The 22,723-nt window shown below is 41.0% G+C and overlaps 4 protein-coding genes across 5 annotated transcripts; 2 read left to right on the forward strand and 2 right to left on the reverse strand.

Annotated features, from left to right (window-relative positions):
• Window positions 1–1,459: 1,459 nt before the first annotated feature.
• On the reverse strand, window positions 1,460–5,266 carry derl1 (derlin 1). Its single transcript, XM_028424790.1, has 8 exons — window positions 4,960–5,266; window positions 4,263–4,362; window positions 4,080–4,144; window positions 3,313–3,339; window positions 3,104–3,199; window positions 2,973–3,025; window positions 2,758–2,868; window positions 1,460–2,590 (listed from the first exon to the last, which is right to left on the reverse strand). Exons 1-8 carry the CDS (start codon window positions 5,110–5,112, stop codon window positions 2,458–2,460), a joined length of 738 nt encoding a protein of 245 aa, XP_028280591.1. The 5' UTR covers window positions 5,113–5,266; the 3' UTR covers window positions 1,460–2,457.
• A 704-nt stretch (window positions 5,267–5,970) lies between these two features.
• On the forward strand, window positions 5,971–14,408 carry tbc1d31 (TBC1 domain family, member 31). Its single transcript, XM_028425299.1, has 23 exons — window positions 5,971–6,351; window positions 6,837–6,977; window positions 7,092–7,207; window positions 7,362–7,540; window positions 7,680–7,831; window positions 8,009–8,168; window positions 8,391–8,591; window positions 8,676–8,849; window positions 8,961–9,040; window positions 9,132–9,278; window positions 9,382–9,515; window positions 9,643–9,776; window positions 9,864–10,043; window positions 10,150–10,382; window positions 10,470–10,542; window positions 10,654–10,733; window positions 10,820–10,955; window positions 11,158–11,250; window positions 11,735–11,863; window positions 12,003–12,197; window positions 13,538–13,601; window positions 13,673–13,876; window positions 14,111–14,408. Exons 1-23 carry the CDS (start codon window positions 6,281–6,283, stop codon window positions 14,263–14,265), a joined length of 3,231 nt encoding a protein of 1,076 aa, XP_028281100.1. The 5' UTR covers window positions 5,971–6,280; the 3' UTR covers window positions 14,266–14,408.
• A 684-nt stretch (window positions 14,409–15,092) lies between these two features.
• On the forward strand, window positions 15,093–17,690 carry LOC114448345 (uncharacterized). Its single transcript, XM_028425255.1, has 6 exons — window positions 15,093–15,452; window positions 15,551–15,691; window positions 15,785–15,903; window positions 16,081–16,248; window positions 16,330–16,454; window positions 16,541–17,690. Exons 1-6 carry the CDS (start codon window positions 15,158–15,160, stop codon window positions 17,688–17,690), a joined length of 1,998 nt encoding a protein of 665 aa, XP_028281056.1. The 5' UTR covers window positions 15,093–15,157.
• A 671-nt stretch (window positions 17,691–18,361) lies between these two features.
• c16h8orf76 (chromosome 16 C8orf76 homolog) lies at window positions 18,362–20,842 on the reverse strand. Of its 2 annotated transcripts, none has more exons than XM_028425827.1 (7): window positions 20,602–20,842; window positions 20,214–20,315; window positions 19,712–19,855; window positions 19,419–19,614; window positions 19,169–19,304; window positions 18,831–18,963; window positions 18,362–18,748 (listed from the first exon to the last, which is right to left on the reverse strand). In XM_028425827.1, exons 1-7 carry the CDS (start codon window positions 20,704–20,706, stop codon window positions 18,584–18,586), a joined length of 981 nt encoding a protein of 326 aa, XP_028281628.1. In that variant the 5' UTR covers window positions 20,707–20,842; the 3' UTR covers window positions 18,362–18,583. The 2 variants fall into 2 exon arrangements, with proteins under 2 accessions (XP_028281628.1, XP_028281629.1); XM_028425828.1 differs by having other exon boundaries at window positions 20,246–20,315; window positions 20,602–20,841.
• Between the last annotated feature and the right edge of the window lie 1,881 nt (window positions 20,843–22,723).

The raw sequence follows: 22,723 nt of genomic DNA on the forward strand, positions 1-22,723 counted from the left end.
CCACCACCATGGGCCACTCGATCCACAACATTGACATCAGCAAAGCGCTCACCCACACGACGCCACACACGCTGTCTGCCATCTGCCCTGAACAATGTAAACCGAGATTCATCCGTGAAGAGAACACCTCTCCAACGTGCTAGACGCCATCGAATGTGAGCATTTGCCCACTCAAGTCTGTTACGGCGACGATCTGGAGTCAGGTTAAGACCCCGATGAGGACGACGAGCATGCAGTTGAGCTTCCCTGAGACGGTTTCTGACAGTTTGTGCAGAAATTGTTTGGTTATGCAAACCAATTGTTTCAGCAGCTGTCTGAGTGGCTGGTCTCAGACGATCTCGGAGGTGAACCTGCTGGATGTGGAGGTCCTGGGCTGGTGTGGTTACTCGTGGTCTGCGGTTGTGAGGCCGGTTGGATGTACTGCCATATTCTCTGAAACGCCTTTGGAGACGGCTTATGGTGGAGAAATGAACATTCAATGCACGAGCAACAGATCTGGTTGACATTCCTGCTGTCAGCATGCCAATTGCACGCTCCCTCAATGCTTGTGGCATCTGTGGCATTTTGCTGTGAGACAAAACTGCACATTTCAGGGTGGCCTTTTATTGTGGGCAGTTTGAGGTACACCTGTGCACTAATCATGATGTCAGATCAGCATCTTGATGTGGCACACCTGTGAGGTGGGATGGATTATCTCAGCAAAGCAGAAGTGCTCACTATCACACATTTAGACAGATTTGTGAACAATGTTTGAGAGGAATGGTAATATTGTGTATCTGGAATGAAGTTTAGATCTTCAAGTCCATCTCATGAAACATGGGAGCAAAAACAAAAGTGTTGCATTTATATTTTTGTTGAGTGTATAAACCTGCACTTCTTTACTTCAGTACAAAAAAAATAAATTACACAAAGAGATCCAGCACCTACAAGTGAACACACACCGGCTTGTCAAATGCACAAAGGTGCACTTTTTACACTCTTTGGCCTTCTAAACAGCAACTCCAGAACTGATTAGGACACTCTTTAAATAAAGCTTCCTGCCAAGAGCCCACTGACCACAGTACATAAATATCAATGCTGCGTATATACACGTTAACTGATGAAGCTGCTTGGAGGAGCAGCAAAGTATTTCTAAGGAAATCCAGTTGCCTTTTGGTAATATTGGCTTCTGATGGCTGGAAAACTCTGATCCCCAAGTTAAGGGTCTTAGACTAATAATCAACAGATGTCCAAATGTTCTTTGAATCAATATTAATAATTGTCTGGACAATTTTACTTTAAGCACATTAAAAGAGTTGCACAGTAATTACTGTTTGCTCGTGTGGATTTGAATGCAGCAAACTGCTCTGATAATTTAATGAGTCAAAATAATCATGAATTCTTCTTGAAATACAAGTGATAAAATGTCATGTAAATGCGATGAAATGATTTTTGAATTGTAAAAAAATTGTGATTGGAGTTAAGTTGTACAGAGTAAATTTATGCTTTATAAATAAACAAGACTTTAAGAAAAGGATTAGAGAGCACATCTGCGACAAACTCGGGGTTAAAATGAATATCTGTGTTTAGCTCTGTTGGATCCACAAGTAGTTTTCACAACAGAAGTAGTGAACGGTCCCAACAATAATTAGCCCAAAAAACATGATGTGCAGAAGTGTCCTTATGTAAGTGTTATGCAATATAGAAATATGCTGTATATAGCACGATGATCACAGACTCAGACTCACTTATCCTTTCAATAAACAATTGTTATATTTACATAAAAGAGCAACATCCCATCTTTACCTCATTTTGGTTGAGATCAGATTTTGTGACAAAAAGATGCAACATGTGCCACAGAGGCAGGAAATGTTCACATCCGACCTGGAAACAGAGCTCTGTAAATAGCTCTGTCCATGTTCTGCTAAGGGATGCGCACTCCCAGTGTTGGTAATTACAATGTAATCTGATATGGCATCGCAGAAAGAGAGAGAGAGAGAAAGAGGGAGGAACATGAGAATCAAAACCAATGGCGTGCTGATGTGCAGCTGCAACAACGCGTCTTCATAGTCCAATGGCAAGGTGTAGAAAAAAAGGCAGAGGAGGGGTGAAAAGAAGAGGACAGCAAAGAAGAAGGAAAAAAATGGGATGGAAGCTCAAGAATCGGCACCAAAAAAAAAACAAAACTTTTTTTTTTATCTGCTTCACATGGACACATCTGCAGTAGTAGTAATAGAGGAGCTGGCTTTACTTCGTTAATTCAGCCTATAGCCAGTCTTGAGTCCTGCTGTGCAGTGTGGTCTCAGCTAAATGTAGGCTTCCTCAAATTTCCCTCCTAAAAACGTAACATGAAAATGTATTAAATCTGAGCATTTTAATTCCTTCACACAGGAAAAACATGAGGAAGCAAACATTTAAACCAGAAACATCAAAGGCCCAGCCATTTGTTATTAGGAGCTAAGGAGCTGTAGTTCTCTCTTATTCTCCCCCGAGGCGGAAGCCTTGGCCCCAGTTGTGACGTCCTCTTTCCTGCTCCGGGGCAACCGGCCTCCTGGCAGGAGGGACTCCGAAGCCTGACACACCTCCTCGCCTGCTGGGAAAGAACCGATACCTGGAGAGAAAAGGTCATCTTTTAGGGAATCAAGCAACAAGTATATCTAAAAAATAAATAAAGGAAAGGAAATTTGAAATCTGACAACACAGCTTTAAGTCTCTTCTTACAACCAGAATAGTTCTCTTCTTTATATTGACAAAAAATGCATATAAATAAAAACTTACAAAATCTCTGGTGTGGTCAGGAAGGCACGTCCTCCCAGGTCTATGGGGTACTTGAACATGAGGAAGAAGTAGAGATGGCCGACCAGGTTTCCGGTCAGTTCATCCACTAAACTGCAAAATAACAAAGAGAGAAAAAAAATGATCAGACCTCACGGGAACACACGTTTCCTAACGTACGGCATAATCACTTATTGAAATATTAAATGTGTACTTACGAGCCTCCAATGATAAAGTTGAAAACCAGAATGACCCAAGGTAGATAATATGCCTTAAATGAAAACATTGGGATTATTGTATGTTTGGTCATACAGACTAGTCTACATCTGTGTGAAATTCAGCACCTTACCTTAAACTGTGTTCCAAACCAGAAGGACACAACCATGTCTTTGTTGAACTGAGCCCAGACATACAACACTGACATAACCATGGGGATCAGCAGCAGCTGCAAACATAAACAACAGTTTATCTGCATCAACAAGTCGCTTGTGTATACAATACAGTGGTCATAATTCATGTTGGGGTATACAGTAAATATGGACAGATGAGGATTCTCACCTGCATGTTCATCAACAGCCCAGTTATCTACAGTCACAGAGTCAAGGATGAAAACCTCAGTGTAATCATAGCTGTGGCCTTAAGATTAGAGCAGCTGGTGAGTGGAAGGTTGCCAGTTCAAATCTCCACACCAGCCAGTTACTTATACTGTCTCTAGCTCGAGCAAGGCATCTGACCATGGCACTTTACCCCTCTTTCATAACGGAAATGAAAGTGGGTGTAAGGGTTTGACAAAAAAAGAGTTTATATTAGGTGTAAATCAAATAAAAGTCTGGCCAAGGAATATATGTGAAAACCTAAACAAGCAGACTCATCAAGAGCTGAACTCTTGACAAAACACCACAGTGTTCAGATGTGGGCCGGACTGTTCTGCTGGTGCTGCATGTGACCTAGATTAGGTTTCTCTGCTCTGCAGGGGGAGACTGACACTGGGCCACTGGCACAGAGCCACCCTGACATGGCACACTGCTGCAGTGACAGAGTGTGGGGTTCAGAAAAGGCAGTTGAAGGAGAACCACAAAAAAGAACACATGGAGCAGAGTATAAGAATTTGTAGCAGAGTGGAGTACCAATGACCCTCCTCGTAAGAAGGCACAGAGCAATAATAAACAGAAGATGACTTGAATAAGTATGAGGAAAATAAATAAGAGTGTATGGGATTTAGACAGCTGATTCACCAGCATTATATTTATAAATACATTTAAATATAAAGACATAAAAACCTCCCTTTACACAATATGGGACCAAGAATTTATATCAAAGGATACAGCAATGCAGATCCAGTTGAAAAGAAGCATGAAGATGTAGTCTGCAGGTTTGCCATCAAATACCCCTGCAAGGCAAGGAGATGAAAATATTTTCAACATAATATAATGTCATAATATAATAAAAGAACTGTATCACATAAACAGCACTGTATGCAACTGCATGTGCACCACCAGAAGTCTCACCTGTTTCCAACCGAGTGGAGTAGTGGTAGAGGAAATACAGGTTGACCAGGTACTTAAACCCAGTTGGGAAATAAAAGGTGGCTGTGACCAGTCTCCAGATCTGAAACAAACAGAGGAGACTTGAATCAGACAGAGCTGACAGTGTGTGACATCTCTTTTTACATAACACTTTTTATTACATATGTTGTAGCTTATACTACATAGAGTGTATCGCAAAATAACAGCAAACTACGTAGAAAAGTCATATATTAAAACTTGCATGTAAATAAAATATTTGATAATGTATCTGTGAAGGCTCTCAGCAAGCTAAGTGCCTGAGGGGCTAGTTTATAATGAGCATCCTAAGTAATTACTCTAAAGTCTCCACTTTCTTTAATATTACTAAATAGTATCAACTTGAACATTTAACCATGTTCACTAGTGATAAAAATTCTATGGTTTTCATTATAATGCTAAAAAACTAATATTTTTTTTCGGCGTTTTAATTGTTAGTAACATTTTGACAGCACCCGGAAGTCCTACCCTCCTGCGTCGCGTCCTCTCATTGGCTGTCACACAATTCAGGCCTGGTGACCATAGCTAGCCCAGCTAGCCACCTGCTAACTAACCGACCACATTCGAAACATAACCACACAGCAGCATATAACGGCAAACACTCACACACCAAGACACCGAGCAAAGCTAATAAAGAACTTACTTGAAATCTGGTGAATACCAGCTCCGGAAACAATATGAGGTTCCTGAAATTAATCAATCCTAATCTCCCAATAAGGGGAAAAGCAACCGAAGCTCCAAACCATGCCCGGGTGATTAAAGGGACGCTCCTGAACCACTCTGTGATATCTGACATGTTTCCATAGAACTAATGCCAAATTATAAACCTGAAATAAAAGCTTCTCTGTGAAAATGAAAACAACTGCAAGTCCTTCCTCTCTTTATATTACAACAGCTCCACTGCTAAGTTTACATGACGTGGCTAATCAGAAGGAGCTAGCTTCTCTAACGGAAACATCCGGTTTAGATTTTCAAAGTAAAAACGAATCAACGTATTATACGTGAATTAATCTCATGAGGAAATGTTTATATTTTATAGATGATTTAGAAATAATGAAACTGAATAATAACATTTCTCCACTTTAACGCTGGCTTTAATATTGCTAAGAAAAATTTCTGTTCCGACTAATTAAAAAACACTCTTATTAGGCAGTCACATTTTTAAATGCCTTTACCTTTTGAAAATATTTAACATAAATAAGGGTTTTTGTCAACTGATACTAAAGGTGAAGTGATGACCTCTTAATCTGAAGGAAAATGCTAAAACCGGATGTATTTTTAGTACTTGTACCGCATTATTTTGATATGTTTTGCATTATTGTAGTATTTCCTGTCAAATTTGCCAAACCATTCACTTGACCATTCACAGGCAGCCAGCAACAGAAATAGGCGTGTAAAAAAAAAAAGAAAAGAAAAGAAAAGAAAGAGGCGTGCCACCTGTAGAGTGGCGATAAAACAGTGAAAGAAGACGTAACGGATGGAAAAATCTGTGACAGAGTGAAGGAAACAATGAATATAATTAAACAAATACAATATCATTATTATATACAAAACAGTCGGTAGTATACGATCCCTTTTGTAAATGTAGGAAATCTTCATTTAATTCACAGTTGGAACTGCCTCCATGCGACGTCATCATTGGGCGACCAAATAACCGTCTTCAAAACAAACATATAAATTCAGATTGTTAACGTAAAATTTGCTAAAGCGTTATGAGGCTACTGAAGAAAGAATAACTCCATACGCTGGTGAACTTTAAACGATATTTTGTGGCCTCTCGCGTTGTTATTTTCAGCTAAATCTACTGATTATTTCTCATTTAAATTTCGCGCTGTTTGCTCCGCCTGGATTAGCGGCTAACCTGTTAGCTGGGAAGCCATGTATCAACAGGGGTATAAACATTAAGTTAGGTAAAGGTGTATTTTTCTAAATGTATGCTGTAAGTTTGTTGAGATTTCTTTAACATGGAGGTGACGGACATCGGAAACAAAGAGGAGGGTAAAATCTGGCACCGAAAACCAACACCAGGGAAAAGGTAGGTGCGATTTAACAAAAAGGATTATTGACTCCCAACCAACCTGTCTGCAACTGATGTTCAATGAGTAACATACCTACTGCGCTGTTCATGTGCCATATAGCACGCTCTTTGTCCTTTAAAAAAGTTATATAGGTATATATCATGTCATTTTTTATGTGTTCATTTCACTTAAAAACCAACACTGAAGCTCTTGTTGAAGCATGGTGGGTCAAAACCTTCCAAAAACTCACCTGTAATATCTGCTGCTTGTCGCACAAATTCATACAAATCCATAGCTGCATGTGCAAGTGGTGGTTAATGATTGTACAAGTGTTTGTATCAATGCAGCAGCAAAGTATACTTTGTCATTTTCTGTTTAAGAAATATAGTATTTAATTATTTTTGTACACTTCCAAAAGTAAACTGTAGCCACTAGAGAGCAGCCATGTGTCACTCTTTTATTCTTTATCCTTTCTAATGATCACTGCTTGTGTTTTTCATAGTGTGTTGGTGACGGTTGTCCGTACTGCTCAGCACACCAAGACTGTGCGTTTCCTGCATGTGGCCTTTGACACCACCGGAGATTCCTTCCTGGCTGGAGATCACCATGGCAATATTTACGTCTTTGACATCAGTAGAAACAGGTGAATATATGAAATGCTAAATGTGGTATTTTTTTACTAGTTATTAACCTTCAACTGTACCACTTGGCATGCGCTATTTGTTTGATCCAGTTCTTTTCTCCTGTCTTGGGGTAGATTCCGGCTGGTGCAGAAGACAGGACAGGCTTGCACTGCTCTGGCATTCAGCCTCCGTAGGACCGCAGAGTTTCTTGTAGCCTTGGCAGACTACACTGTCAAATGCTTTGACAAAGGTAGATTTGAGATGTCTATTCATTTAGCATTTTATTGTCTTTATTTTGTTGTTATACTTTTTTTCCATCAGACTAAAATGAACTATGTCATTTTAATTGAGTGCTATAAAAAAAACAATATTTTTTTTCCTTTTTTTCCCCCAATACTACAAAGACACAAAACAGCTGGTCAGTTGGATGCGAGGTCACGAGGGGGCAGTTTCATCCATCTCTGTCCACAGCTCAGGACGCTATGCCATCACCACATCATCAGACACAGCTCAGCTCTGGGATCTGGACACTTTTCAGAGGAAGAGGAAACTCAACATCAAGCAGTCTGTTGGCATACAGAGGGTAAAAATACACTTACTGTATTTCAATCAAATGAAAAGACAAGCAAATCAAAGTTTGATGATCACTTCAGTAATGTAATCGTTCATGATGGTTTTTAAAATGTCTGTTGTTGTCTTTCTCGTGGCACATTGTGTTGCAGGTGTTTTTCCTGCCCCTCAGTAACACCATCCTTAGCTGTTTCAGTGATGACTCCATTTTTGCATGGGAGAGCGACACACTGTTTTGCAAATACCAGCTCCCTGTTCCTGACTGTGGACCCAAAATCTCCTATAAGGCCTTTGCTGTCACACGGTGGGGGCGCTGTTCATTATATTTTTATGATTACATTTCACAACATGATATTTTAATGCTGAGAAGATGGATGGGTGGGTATTTCAATGCCATCACGATAATAATAAAAGTTGATTTAAATTGTGATCAGAGGTCTGTGACCAACACTGACATATACTGTATGTGTTGTGTTGACAGTGATGGTAAGAACCTTGCAACAGGTGGCCGCTCTAATCTGCTTCACCTGTGGTGTCTGGATAGCCAGCAGCTGGTCAGGGTGATTCAGATGCCCACACAAGTTCGAACTGTCAGACAACTGGAATTCCTGCCTGACAGCTTTGATGGAGGAGCCAGCCAGGTACAGAGATCAAGACCTCGTTGTGTCATGGCTTATGTCCTCAGACTCCGTGTTTTTGTGTGGCTAAAGATTTGTGATTCTGGTTTTTGGTCATTGTCTCATGCTGACAATGGTTGCCTTAATGGTATTGTTCTAAAACGATTGCACTTTACCATGTATCTGTTTAAACAGTGTGTAATCTCTGCAGAACCTGTGTGTTTATGTCTTTATGTTTCTCCATAGACACTGGGTGTATTGAGCCAGGATGGCATGATGCGTTTTATTAACATTCACACATGCAAACTCCTCTTCCACATGGGTTCCCATGATAATGCCATTACTGCAGTGGCAGTCAGCCCTAATGGCCGACATGTTGTGGCTATTATGGATAACGGCAGCATCAACGTGTACTGTGCTCAGAGTTTCACACAGGAATTAAACAAGGTGATGGTTGATAACATAAGATTTATCTGATTTGTTGTTTTATTACACTTTATTTATATCATGTGTTGTTCTCTGCCCCCAAAGCCTCCTCCCTCCCGGGTGGCTGTAGTCTCAGATGGTACTGCAGATCAGGACTTGTCTAACCTAAAGGTCAAGGTCAGGTCAGAGGTCACTCACAGGCCAGCTAAGACCTCAGGCCGGCAAACACAAGTGAAGATACTTAGACCACCTGCTGGATCTGGAGCTGAGGATAAAGAGGTACAATCAACATACACACACATTTTTGTCCAAATCAGTCTCCATGTCAGTTTATAGTTTTTTCACTTTATAGGCTGATGATTGAGTTTAGACTTGTTTTTCTTTAAATAGAATGAACTCCCAGCTGGTCTGAATAAGAAGAGACTGGTGGCTCTGCTGAAGGCGTTTGGAGAATATCCTGCTAAATACAGGTGCAAATATCTGTGGTTGTAACCCAGTCACGTGTACTGATGACTGAAATTTGTATGCAGAATAAGATTCATACCTGTATCTGTGTTGCAGGATGTTTGTGTGGCGCTCTTTGCTTTGTCTGCCGGAGAACCATGCAGCATACAGCAGCCTGACAGACAAAGGCCTGCATTCGGCTTACCTCACTCTTCATGATAAATACCCCATCAAAAGTCACAAACTGCAGCGAGGACTGCAGAGGTACTCTCAGTCGTACACACAAGTGACACTTAAATGTTTACTCCTTTTGAAATGAAATGATTGTCAGTGAACCCATGATTGTGTTTCTTTGTATGTTCTACAGGGTTTTGTCTGCCTTAGCTCACTGGGCAGCCATCTTTGGAGAGGTCGAGTACCTTCCTCTGATAGCGTTTCCTTTTGTCAAGCTTTTCCAGAACAATCCAATGCTCTGCTTTGAGGTGGTGGCCACTGTCATAGGTACTATTCTGCAGTGCTCTGTGTCACAGCAATACATTGTTTGAGAAATGTTTTTGAAAAATTAAGACTTTATCAGTCAAGAGTCTTTTTTCTGGAATCATTACTATTTTGGGGTTTCATTGTGCAGTGAACTGGTGCCAGCATTGGTTTGAGTATTTCCCCAACCCTCCTCTGAACATCCTGAGCATGGTGGAGAATGTTCTGGCTCATCATGACAAGGAGCTGCTGCAGCACCTGGTAGACTGTGGCATCACTTCACAGGTAACAGCAGCTGGTCACATGGTTGGATATGCTGATCTATGACTGCATGTGCTCATTTTTTTTAAGATATGTCTCTGTCTGTCCCAGCTTTATGTGTGGCCCCTGCTGGAGACGCTATTTTCAGAGGTTCTGACTCGTGATGAGTGGCTCAGACTGTTCGACAACATTTTCTCCAATCATCCCTCATTCCTGCTTATGGCCTGTGTGGCTTATGTCATCAGCTGCCGCGAGCCTCTGCTGCTGTGCTCCCAGAAACAAGACTTCGAGGTATCCCATTCTTTACTTTTCCCTCTCATTTTAAACTGCAAGTGAACACAGTCAACATTTCCATCTCTCCCCTGCCAAAAATTCTTCTCCTTTCCTTTCTCTTCAGTATTTTTTTCACCATCGCAACAATCTGGATGTTGGAGCCATGATAAAGGAGGCATATCGACTTATGGGCAGCACACCAGCTGACATCCACCCTAAGACTATGCTCTCTGACTTTACACCACTGACAGCAGGTCAGTACCCCGTGTTCAACCATTACCCAGAATTCATAGTGGAATACCAAAGCCGGGAAAGGGAGAAGATACGACTGCAGGAGCTGGAGTATCTCCGTGAGAGGTCAGATTTATAATAAGAAAGTCAGATATTTATTTTTTTAAAATAGGTAGGTATCGAAACTTGTGTAAATGTGTGTGTCGTCTACAGACAGGAAGTGTCAGCATTGCATGCAGATTTTGTGCGTCGCAAAGCTGAAGAGGAGGCCTATTTTGCACAACAGGTAAACTGATTGTTAGAACTTTTCATTGATTTTGTCTGAGTGTAACAAAAAGAACCGATTACTTTGCACAAAGTGAACAAAAGTTTCCTTTCTTAATTCTCCTGAGCACAGGAGTTGCTACAAAAAGCAGAGGAACAGCGCAGAAACATCCTGGCACAAGAAGAGGAAAAACTAACAGAGCAGAGGGCAAAGTAAACCACTTGTACTTTTAGTAATTTGTTTTATGTTGTCAATGTCGGTGTCAGTTTTGTTATTGACACTGCTTCGTCCTGTTCAGGTTGGCAGCCATGAAGAGAGAGCTGAAGGTGAAAGAGTTACAGCTGCTGGATGCAACGAGAAGACGCTTCCTCAAACAACAACAGGACCTGCAGTCCTCACAGATACAAAGACTAGACCATGAGATCAAACAGAAGGTAAATGCAGCCCTGTATACAGAAAATGTATTTCTATAGCTTCAAAGTGTCATTTTGAATTCTGTCATTTTAATTTATTCTTAGAGTATATTTAATAAATTGTTATATTTAATAAAGTTTTTTCATCATGTTAGTCACCCTGGTCTGTTATGAGCCTGCTTACAAATATTTGTGAAACTATAACCTGTAAATTCTTCTTCAGATTGAGCTTCGTGAGCAAGAGACTGCTGCAGCAGTCCAGGATCTGGAAGTAAGACAGATGGAGCTTGAAGCTCAAAGGAAGAGACTTGAAGAGGTAACATACCGCCATTTCCTGCTATGTCATGCTTCTCTACCTTTTTATTTCTGACTTATAAGATGTCCTACAATGACCTAGATGTTTTATTAGTCCCTTCCAATATATCGGTATCTTTTAAAAAAAGATATATTCAGAAATGTCATCACACAGTTTGTCCAGCAGAGTGGGCTCTAACTTTACAGTTTGCAATATCATTTGGCAAATTTTAGGAATTGCAACTAAGCAGATGGTGGAGCAGAGTCATGCAGTGTCAAGTAGTTGGTTTAATACTGGGAAGTTAATATACTGTGGCCTTTTGTAAGCAAACCGACACTTAATGGCCCTTGATATCAGTTGTTGTTCTACTGTTGCAGACCTTTAGAAATGCCATCAATACTTACTCAGAATATGTGACATATATTTTTACCATTGTTCATGTAATTTGTGTTTCTGACTTCCCTGCTGCTACTAAAAGTTTCACAATGATTATGTTTTGTCTCAGCTTTTGCTGAAAGAGCAACAGCGTGTAGGACGGGAGGTTGAGGAAGAGGTTAGGTTGAGACTGAAGGAGGCAGAAAGACAGGAGGACAGCTACACAGAGCTGCTACACGGCGCAGAAACAAACATGCAGGTTAGTGTGACATGATCTTCTGTAGCCATCTGGTTTTACAGGAAACTGTCTAAACAACACAGTCTGCCAATTTTCTAGAGGTACTTAAGATATCTTCTGTTTGTATTTGATTTAAAAAAAAAAATCTACATACACTCAGGCCCTGGAGGAGTCCCTGGCAGAGGTGTGCCAGCTGGGCTTGCAGTCAGACTGGCAAAGGGAGGTGGCGGAGCGCCTACAGCAGGTCGATGCTGAGCGGGAAAGGAAGAGGGAGAGGTTGGCAGAGCTTCACAGGCAAACCTTGGCAGAGGAGGAGAGACTGGCTGACACTATGAGAGATGTGGCAGGAAGGAAGGTGAGCAACATGTGACATGTATTTGTCAACATAGCAGTTAAATGATGTATGGGCTTTCTATTTCCAGGAAGAATTACTGTGACATAGTGTATGCTCTTTTATTATGATTCTGTCTGGGAAACAAAAGCTCCTAATGTCATAAGACCTAACGAAGTAGGACTACTACACTACTGTACTTAAGTATTGAAAGGCTGGGTCTGACTTTAATGAAGTCTTATTTTTTTTTCTCCTACTTCCACTGTTTTGCTACATATTTCGATGAGTTGAATACTTTTACTCCGTCACATTTTCTATGAGCAGCATCGTTACTCGGCACATAGACACACCCGACGGAACACTTCTGTGCAGCACAGCGGTTAATGAGCACATACCTGCCTGCGACTGAGGCCGAGACTGAGAGGAGGTCGATGTTTCTCAGCAGAGTGTGTTGCTGACCCACGAGTAAACAGCAGTTTGTGTTGTTATTCAATGAGCCAGATGCCTCAGTTAAATAGTTCCTCCTAATCCTGTGTTAGTTCAATTAATTAGCAATACTAGCGGTTAAGATAAGAAGATAGATAGATTGAGTAATAAGAAAGACTGTTCCGCTCTATGAGCTCTATATTATGGTGAATGTGAGGTTGTATTTCCAGTATAGCTTTGGAACAAAGTTGTTTTTAATATGTTTTTGTTCTTTTATAAATATTAGAGCTTTGTGCAAAAGAGAGAATAACATATTTTAAATCCACCGTGCCTGGTGGCTATTAGATTGTAGTACCTATTATTATTATTATTACTTCAAGGAATTTGTTTAGGCTAAACTAATGACAGTTCTGTCGTTCCACTCCCTCCCATCTACATACGTAAAGAGAATCCCTCCCTGTATCCTCTGTAGTCATGTTGTTGCCTTAAGTTATGCACTGTGTGCTCAGTACCTCCATTACAAATCCAGTATTGCTGCCAGAGCAGTATGGCTCTCCAACTGATTTCAAGCAGGTTTGAGTGGAGTCTTGTCATTAGATGTCGTTCAGTTAGCTCCTGCCCTTCTTCTTGGTTTGCTGCAACCACAGAACCACAGAGCTATATGGACAGAAGCTTGGATTGCTTTCTTTATTACTACAAAACATATTAAAACAGCATACCGGTACTTGTTTTTTTTCCTTTTTATTTTAAATACTTAAGTACAAAAAAAGTTGAATACTTTAATACTTCTACTTGAGTATGGTACTTAAAGAAGACTTTACTTCTACTCAAGTCATTTTTGGTAGAGTATCTGTACTTATACTTAAGTCTGGGTCTCTGGTACTTTATCTATCTCTGATTAAGACAAATGATTACTGATGTGACTTGTTGATTTGCAGTGGGATGAAGTGATGAGCGCCAGAGCACAGTTACAGGATCAGCAACAACCCTGCTCATCAGCAGGTATTATTTACTATAAACACACAGTTTGTTATCCAGACGTGTTTTTAATAGCAGTGTTTGCTTCATGTTAGATGGACAGAGCCAGCCGAGGATAATGTCACAGTGTCCGATTAGAGGGCTTCCTCACAGAGCTGGTGTCACAACTGCTGTTTCTGTTGGAACCGAACACGTCAGTCCAAGAGTCAGAGCCAATGCTGCCATCACTCCAAGGAAGGCAGGAACTGACATGGTGTGTCTGAACGGCAGCTCACCTTCAGAAAGCACCTCCACCAACTGTAAGTCACTGTAGCTATCTCACGGTACAAGAGGCAAAGTGGTCGGATAATGTCCTGTTATTTATCACTTCCTTCAGTAAAGACAGGGGAAATGTATTGCTTAACAAACATACGCAAATTGATGTAGACCACAACATGGATCTCATTACAGCTAATAGATATTTTAAAAAATGTGGTCAGAGTATTTTTTTTTTTAATATTCCTGTTTTTCTTTCCTTCTTTGTATTCTGTCAGTCTCCCTGGACCGAGGCCGGGCCCAGCTGGACAGCAGCGAGAGAAAACTCCTGAAGGAAATCAGAGAGCTAAGACAGAAGCTGTCAGCCAGAGCCAAAGAGGGCAGCTCTGCCTCCTCACAGTCTGTCCACACACTGTCCTCTGTCTCCCAGTGACCACAAACTGTCCTCTGCCTTAATGGTGTCAGGAAAACATATTCTTTATCTCACTGACTGACAGACTGAGGAGCATACTGCACTGCTGTCAGTTTACCACTATCCAAGCCAGTTTGCAATATAAGGATGGGTTCATCAGTTAATTATGTGATGTAACAGTAGGCTCCAAACTTTACTTCATATATGGTTTTTAAAATGTGTGCTGGTGTTTCATTTTGAATTTTTATTATGAATTTGATATTTGTTTTATTTAAAGCTTGTTTGGATAAAATTAGTTTAAAAAGTTCTGATTGACTTTTCTGGTTTATTGTGATACATTTATTGCTGACTGAATGCAATTAGATCTGATGATTATTAAGGCAGTAAGAACTCTGTTTTCTGCCCAGACCAGCAGCTGCTCAGTCTGGGTGTGCCTCGATGCATTCAGGTGCTGTTTGACATGAACTGAAGCGACAAGCATGTGCAGTCCTGTCATTCATTTGTTTCTGTCCCTCCACCCTTCTTTTATTTGTGCTAACATGCTGTCCATCATGTGTGTCTCAGGCCCCAGGAGGGAAAAATAGCCCACAGTCCTGTCACTTCTCACACTTCTCAACACTCAAGTCTGGTGCTATATTAGAAATAGAACAAGTCACCTGTTACCCTGCTGCTGTGAGCCCTAATTATATGTATGGTATACATTCCTGTATATTTGATTCTGAATGACTTTAACATGCAGTTCATACCTGTCATAACTCATCATGGGCTAGGAGATCAATTTGCCCCTTAGCAGGGGCGGGATCTTCTCTCTGTGTGTTCAAATCAGTAGATCTCTTTCCTGCAGAGCTGTAACATCATCCTGTTCCTTTTGCATCTTATGTTTTGTTAAGTCAGACTTTAATGTCTATCATTTATGGATGCCTGCAAGACTGTATCTGTGTTGTCGTACCGAGAGTCCAGACCTCTGGGGAAGGTGAGACGACGGCTTCAGGACCTCCGCAATCCTTCATCCTCCGTTTATGACTTTATAGCCAGTGGACCCACGTTTGACCTAAGCCACAATGAGAGTGCACGACTTGCAGTGGACTGCCTGCTCAGCCAAGGCTTGGAGGGATACCACAAGATGTTAAAAGCAGAGGGAGAAGTGGATTTTCTGTCAGAGCAAGAGAAGAATTACATTCTGGAGAATGTGAAGGATTTCAACACCGGTACATTTTTATAAGTATCACCTCATCTTTGGTAACAGGACTGCAATCAGAATGATTTGTATTTACCATGGCTTTATACAGTGTTTTGCTTTATGCAGATGATTCTGATGTACCAATCAATGATGACGAAAAAGAGTTGGAGAGCTTATCTGTTGGCTCCCAGTCTCCCACCCAGTGCCAGGCCGCGTCAACAGACAGCGATCCTACCGTGGCAGAAGTGGCCCAGAGTAGCCTGAAAGGTAATTATAGAGTAGAAACTTTTATTATTTGCTATGAAAAGTGAACCTGGTTGTGTTTATTTTGTTAAATGAGTGATGCTCCTGCCTTTCCAGATTTAAAATTGAGTGATCCGGTCCAGGATGACCCTAGCACTGAGGTTTATTTCCAGTCTGACAGCAGGGCAGCCTGCATGAAAGACTTGCTTCGACAATTCATCAGAAGAGCTAAACAGGTATGTTAGAAGGTATTTTTTTCCCCCATGTGTGCACATGTGAGACTGAACATAAGCCTGTCAATGTGAGAGGAATTCTTAACATTAACTGTCTATGCTGACCTGTCTGGTGCACAGTGCCTTCTGTGAATCTCTGTAGATAGTCTGCAGACTCTAACTGTGTGTGTGTGTGTTTAGGCCCTGGCCATAGTGATGGACAGCTTCAGTGATGTTGAGCTGCTGTTTGATCTACTGGAGGCAAGCAAGAAGAGAAATGTGTCTGTTCATTTGTTGCTGGATCATCTCAACCTGAATATGTTTGTCAGTATGTGGCAGGACCTCAAACTCAACAGCAACAACTTCCCTGTGAGTCAGTTCACCTTTTGTAAAACAATCCCCATTTCACATCACTACTTTATAAGTATTGAATAAATGTTGTGTGTCTAGAACCTGTCAGTGCGAAGTGTCCATGGACAGACATACTGTGCCAAGACTGGCAGGAAGCTGACTGGGCAGATCACTGAGAGTTTTATTATCACAGACTGGACTGAGGTGCTAACTGGTTCATACAGGTACACACAATTATGATCTGTTTATGCATTCTTGTTATGTATATTTTGTGTTTTTATGTCTGTTGTGTGTGTGTGTGTGTCCTCAGTTTCTCCTGGCTGTCCTGGCAAGTCCATCGGAGTCTTGCGGTTCATATAAAGGGCAGCTCAGCCACACCTTTCCAACAGGAATTCCAAAGACTCCACACCAGCTCCAAACCAGTCGCCGGCTTCGTCACCTTTATCCCTCTGCCGCACACTCTTTGCTCCACGTCACATGCAACTATGGATGACATCACTGGTGGCGGTAAAGAGAAGTCAAATCACAAAGAAGGAAGTGCTGCTTTACAAATGCAGGGCAAACCTCCGCAACCGTACCCGGTTTGGTTGCAACCGGTTACTTCTGTGGAAAAGTACACAGTGGGACCTGTCCGCACCATGCATGATGCAAGAACAAATGTGGAGCTTCTGGAAAAGAATCCAAATCACACAAGGAGTCATTTAACTCCTCTCAATCAGACCCACTTCTCAAATGTTCAGCATGAAATTGCTGGCCTCACCATAGCTGAAAACAGCGTGTGGTTTCAAGATCCAAACTCTCCACACACCCCTTCCCTGCAGAGGACTGTACTAACCCAGTCACCTTTGATGAGGACTTCACATCTTGACCAACCAGATGTGGGTACCACGCAGCTTTTCTTTCAGCAAAGGAACAGGAACATGTTGACACAACCTGCAGGGCTGAATGCGCTTCAAAGACAATGGAAATGCTCCCTAAATTTTAATTCAAAGGTGGACCTTCCATCTGAGAATCTCAAACTCCTCTCTCATACACTACAGCAAAGTCAAGAAAAGGCAATCCTCCAGTTCCCTTTCACACATCTAAGAGGACACAACTCAGGGCGACAGACTTCTCTAGAAACCAGGAGGCAAGATCAGCCTCCACTTCAGCCACGAACTCTTCTCAGTTCTCAGCTCCAGAGAGACTCTATGCTGTTTCTGCCAGGAGCAAAGGAACAATTACAGATGAACCCTCCTCCAGGGCTAAAGTGGACCCCCCAAAATCATCCTAATGCTGCACAACCCAGAATGCTGGCTCGCCACAGCTCCTTCATCACCAACCATGGAATAGGACAGACAACAAGGACACAGCTGGGCTGGAGGCCATTCCAGAGTGGCATGAACGCAAGACTGGAAAGAAGCAAGAGCATGACTGAGAGACGTGCAGCAGGCTTCAGTTCAAACAGAAACCAGACTTGATGGAAATAATCTGACTATATGGAATGTGGAAAGCTGTTTAAGTCATAAATAAACATGTATTTATTCATTTCCACATTTTTTCCCTGGGGCTTTCTTCAGACCAGAGCAGCTGTATCTTGAAGAAAACTGACAGGCATCAGTTGCTGTGGTCTGAAGAAAGCCCCGCCCCATCATTTGCATATCATGGCTGGAAATATCTTTAAAAAAACTCAGTGTGGAAACAAATAAATAGGAAATTGTTTGTACATTTATTATGACTAAAACAGCCATTGGTGATCTGATCTATTGGCCCCTTATTCATTAAATTATAAAAGAGGGTTACATAAGTCGTAGATATATTAGTTGAATGTTTGCGTGATATTACACCATGTACTGCGGACCCACACGTGTTTCGACTGGTTAGCTAACTGAATGTGATGTGAGGAGTTGTGTGTTGTTTCATTAAATGTCATGGGAACAAATCACACACAGCATAACTCCATTGTCCTGAGAGACAGGGTGTGATCAGGCAGTTAAATGCCAACAGCTGCTTATCTGTGATATGGGATTGCTGGGGATTTTATTATTCATTTAATACAGAGGATACAGGCTTTATTAACTAATGGCTCCTTTATGTTCTTGCTTCCTGTTTAAACAGTGTGAAAGTGGTTAGGGTTTGATTTAAGTAAAAGTTTAAGTATAAACAACATATTTTATTTATGGATATGTAAATGCATAAGTTACAGTTTTGGTAAAAGATAAAAACATTTCGTTTGCAAAGCAGGCACAGAATTACTGTCTTACAGTGGATAAAACATTAAGATTTAACAATGACCGCAGTCATCACAGTTCTCCCTGTTCTTCAGATACATTAAAGTACATTCATATCTGAACCATCTTTAAACGCTGCAGCTTCAGGATTTTGTGTCTGTCCGTGTCCCATCAGTCGCCAACACGCCTGTCAGTAAGATCTTGTCCCACCAGCGCTCTCTGAAGCTCTGCAAACACACGCTGGTCAGACTCTCCCCGTCCTGGTAGTCCTCCCTCATCTTCTCTGGGATCAGGTCCTCTGACATCACCTAAAACAGATTGTCACTGTGTTAAAGTGATCTGACTTAAGTCAAGATTAACCTAAAACAAAAACACAGAGCATGTCCTCACCTCAGTGAGTGCCTGCAATGTTGCTTCTCTGGGATTTAGTTGCTGTAATGCCTCTTCTGTTATCTGTAGGACGCTCTCACTGCGCTGCAACACAAAGGAGGACTGCTGCTGCCGAAGGATTCTCAACAGGAGTCTGTGGAAAGCATTACGATTTGCAGAGGTCTGATGTGGCCGCATGTTCGACAGTGGAATCACAGATTATCTTACTGCATTGGTGTTTGAAGAAATATTGTTTCTCATATCTGTGGTAACATTTAAAATATACTTAGGAATTTGATTGAATAAATCCATGCATCTGATTTGCTGTGTGTGTGTGTGTTATATGATAAGTGCTGTACCTTGTCCTGATGTAACAGGTGCAAGCTTTGAGCCAGACTCTGTCCTCCCTGAGCTCTGCTGCCTCCTCCTCTTGCTCCTCAGTTTCTTCACTCACCTGTTTTTCTGTTGTTTCACACCTTTTGGAGGAAATGGAGCCTAATAAAAATACAGCAAATCACGTCAGAGGATCAGGACAACACCTCTACGAGGTATTTAAAAAAAGATGATAAAACAATTAACTTGTATAATTGTTCAGGAAGTTAACTTTACCTGTGGTTGTGTTGCTTTCCAGAAGCTGTAAACACGTCTGTCCCAGGCTGAACCAGTGCCAGGGGTTGAATGGCAGCAGGCTACACAACTGCTGTAGAGACGACATCTTTGCCCCTACTGCTCCAAAATGCTGGTAGATGCTGACTTTTAGCAACAAGAGGCTGGTCAGGTGAGAGGTGTTGGAGGCTTCTTTGCTCTGGGAAAAAAAAAGATTATGAGGATATGACTTTTGCTCCCTTAGCCATTTTAGCTTCATATATTTAATCCAACAAGTCTGTAGAAAAATGAATTACCAGTAAATCAGCCAGGTCCAGTGCCCTGTCTCTCTGTCCTAGTTTGGTGCAGCATCTGGCCATCCCCTCCAAAACATCTCGTCTAATGGTCAGGTTGTTGTCAGCAATCCACAGCAGACAGCTGCTGTAGGCATCCAGGGCTTTCTAAACCAAACACACCAAAAAAACATAAACAGATCATTCTACATCACACAGTGGGCAGTAATAGGATCGAGAAATGCCAGCGTGTTTTAGACATATTATAGGTAATAACATGTTAGATATGTTATGAACACAACATCAGCTTTTTATGTTTAAAGTTGTTCTTCTGTTTACATTATGCAAAAAAGACCCACTGGCTTTCCTCCAGCCAGTCACACGTCAACCACTGTAGAGGAATATTCAAATACTAGCACATCAAAACAATCCTTGAATCCTTGAACTGAGAGCTTCTTCGTGTTTTCACAGGGTGCTTTACACTCAATGTTGGATAACTGTTTTGAAGAGAGAGACAGCTTGATACCTGATAGTTGCCCTGTCTAATGGCCAGGTCACCTCTAAATTTGTAGACTTTCTGTGTCTCCAAAGAGTCATCAGTGTCGAGAGCAGCGCTGTCACAAAACCACTGCAGAGAAACCACAGGAGAGTCAGCTCAGTGCTGGAGGACATGTAATGTTTGCAGCGGTTAATTCCATACATTACACACTATCACACGTTTCTTTGTGTTGGTATCATTTACAGTTTGTAATTTAAATGGCTAGTTATTTGTCAACAAATAGAATAACTATAGCCATGCTAGCTAGCTAAATAAAATGTACCCCCGTCATTATCATTACGATCTTTTTTTTATTGTCATCATAAAACATTCATGACTGAAGCACTTAGAGCCACGAAAACACGGGGTCTCTTACCTCGGGTTCACAAAATTTGGCGTTGTAAGAGGACAGAGACGCAGACACACGGTCTCTCGCCTCAGAAAACACAGAGTCATCAAACGTGCTGCCTAAAATCTCCATCAGGACCTGAACTATATCAATAATCAGTTTAAAAACAAAATGTGTCTTAAAAAAACGGAACTGAGCTTTGTTTGTTTGTTTACACCCTCATGGTTATGTAGTCCTTAACTCTAAATTGCACGACGAATACAGCGCCTATTAGATAGTTCCGGGCAGAAGGGTTCCGCCTAACGACGGGAGTGTGAAGGAGGCAGCGCACACACAGCTGGTGTGAGCTCTACGAGCATCAAGAGAATAAACTGTATATAAACTGTAATAAACTGAATATTCGGGTTTAATTCAGTCTCGATGTAAACATCACAAAGACACTATTGTGTGTCGTCTTATGTTGAATTGTGTGTTAGGGAAATGTGCACACAGTATATATGGACACATACATTTTAAAAGAAAGTCAATCTAAAAAGCAGCCATCAACAGGTAAAGATTTATTATGTAGCCTCTTTATTTTAGAATAATAAAACAAACATCATTTTCTGACACACACAGTCCTCAAAAAACAAAAATCATTGTATAATAATGATTTGTTAGACATTCATAAAACACATTTTAATCATTTGCAGATGTTATTTTGACCCTTAATCAAAAGTGAACCATATTCATCATTAAGAAATATCTAATAACAAATCATTTGTTTCAACATGAAAAGAAGTTAGTAATTTCCTCATCTGTGTTTATTAAAGCCAAATCATTATAAGAGGTGAGTAAAAGATCAGCAAGTCATTTATTTTATTTTTTTAGATACTTTAGTAATCCCAGAGGGAAATTGTTTAAGGCTGCTGCCAAGCAGTGTCATACAATGACTAGCAAGGCGCACCACACAGGCACAGGTGAAGTGTCTTGCCCAAGGACACACAACAATGACTTAGGGACTATGATTTACAGGTCTTTATTTAAGAATGTCTGACAAATCATCTGTTAAATATGAATAAACAAATGGTACAGTACACTATTTCACCAATAAGGTAGATCATATTGAAAATTAGTTGCTGATGGTTAAATGATATACAAAAATGTTGACACAGCGTTTTTAATAATGTCTAAATCATAAATAAATGTTGCACAACTTTAGTTAAAATGGTTTTATAATCATTTCCAAATGTGTATAAATAGTTTATTCATGAATAGTTCAATATCTACTAATAGCTTACGAATGTCTTATAACTTAAGTAATAAATGACGTAATAATCTTTTTCTAATGTATATACGTACTTTGTTCATGATTAACTAATATATACTTACAGCTTACAAATGCCTTATAACAGATCGTTAGTGTTACCAATATATTTCTTACCTCCACCAGTATTTATCTGAAAAGCTGCTACCCTGGACCTGAACCCATCAGTATATTAGAGGAAAGCCTCACACTTTGCACCTGGGACGGTGGAAGTCAAAAGCAGGCGGTGCTGCATCACCCTCTGCACAGCTACTACTGGAATGTATCTTCTGAACAGATGAAATTATGCTTCTGTTCATCAGGCGTAGGAACCCACAAGTAGTCTGATTTACGCATGACAGCACTCTCATCACAGTTGTTTGTTGTGTTCCTCTCTGGATCCCAGCGATCAAACTTTACCACGTGATCACTGATCCAGAACCAGAAGTTCAGGGTGCAGGTGTAACGAAGGCCAAGCCACACATGAGCAGAGACCGCATTCATGGCCTCCAGCTCAGCCCAGGCCTGGGTCTCTTCGTTGATGATGGAAGCCAGTTCCCAGTTTTTGTCTCTGCAGTGTTCTAGGGCTTCTACCCACGTCTTATCCTGTGTGATCAGTTTAAAGGGTGAAGCTAGCAGAAAAGAACACGGTGAAATGATCAGAAAGCAGAAGCTGCCGTTAGCATTCAGAATGTAAAACATAACAATTAAAATTTGATCCATCACACTTTTTGTCCACTTTTAATATTGAAGAGATATTTCTGCATAAACCTATCAGCAGCTACTGATGCATTTGGATGGAAAACATTTGTTTACCTTTCTTTGTGGCATTGATATTGATTTCACACACAACTATAAATTCAG

The sequence above is a fragment of the Parambassis ranga genome, chromosome 16 (genome assembly GCF_900634625.1).
Source record: "Parambassis ranga chromosome 16, fParRan2.1, whole genome shotgun sequence".
Taxonomy (NCBI): domain Eukaryota; kingdom Metazoa; phylum Chordata; class Actinopteri; family Ambassidae; genus Parambassis; species Parambassis ranga.

Bases quoted from the DNA above. Each gene is read 5' to 3' on its own strand.
- derl1 (XM_028424790.1), bottom strand. From the start codon at position 5,112: ATGTCAGATATCACAGAGTGGTTCAGGAGCGTCCCTTTAATCACCCGG. The intron at 3,340-4,079 runs GTATCCTTTGAT...CTGTGACTGTAG, and splicing joins TCAACTGGATCTGCATTGCT to ATAACTGGGCTGTTGATGAA. The intron at 3,026-3,103 runs GTAAGGTGCTGA...TTTTCATTTAAG, and splicing joins GGTTTGGAACACAGTTTAAG to GCATATTATCTACCTTGGGT.
- c16h8orf76 (XM_028425827.1), bottom strand. From the start codon at position 20,706: ATGGAGATTTTAGGCAGCACGTTTGATGACTCTGTGTTTTCTGAGGCG. The intron at 20,316-20,601 runs GTAAGAGACCCC...GTTTCTCTGCAG, and splicing joins CCAAATTTTGTGAACCCGAG to TGGTTTTGTGACAGCGCTGC. The intron at 19,305-19,418 runs GTAAAGTTAACT...TATTTTTATTAG, and splicing joins GGAAAGCAACACAACCACAG to GCTCCATTTCCTCCAAAAGG.
- tbc1d31 (XM_028425299.1), top strand. From the start codon at position 6,281: ATGGAGGTGACGGACATCGGAAACAAAGAGGAGGGTAAAATCTGGCAC. The intron at 7,541-7,679 runs GTAAAAATACAC...ATTGTGTTGCAG, and splicing joins AGTCTGTTGGCATACAGAGG to GTGTTTTTCCTGCCCCTCAG. The intron at 9,279-9,381 runs GTACTCTCAGTC...TATGTTCTACAG, and splicing joins CTGCAGCGAGGACTGCAGAG to GGTTTTGTCTGCCTTAGCTC.
- LOC114448345 (XM_028425255.1), top strand. From the start codon at position 15,158: ATGGATGCCTGCAAGACTGTATCTGTGTTGTCGTACCGAGAGTCCAGA. The intron at 16,249-16,329 runs GTGAGTCAGTTC...TTGTGTGTCTAG, and splicing joins TCAACAGCAACAACTTCCCT to AACCTGTCAGTGCGAAGTGT. The intron at 16,455-16,540 runs GTACACACAATT...GTGTGTCCTCAG, and splicing joins GTGCTAACTGGTTCATACAG to TTTCTCCTGGCTGTCCTGGC.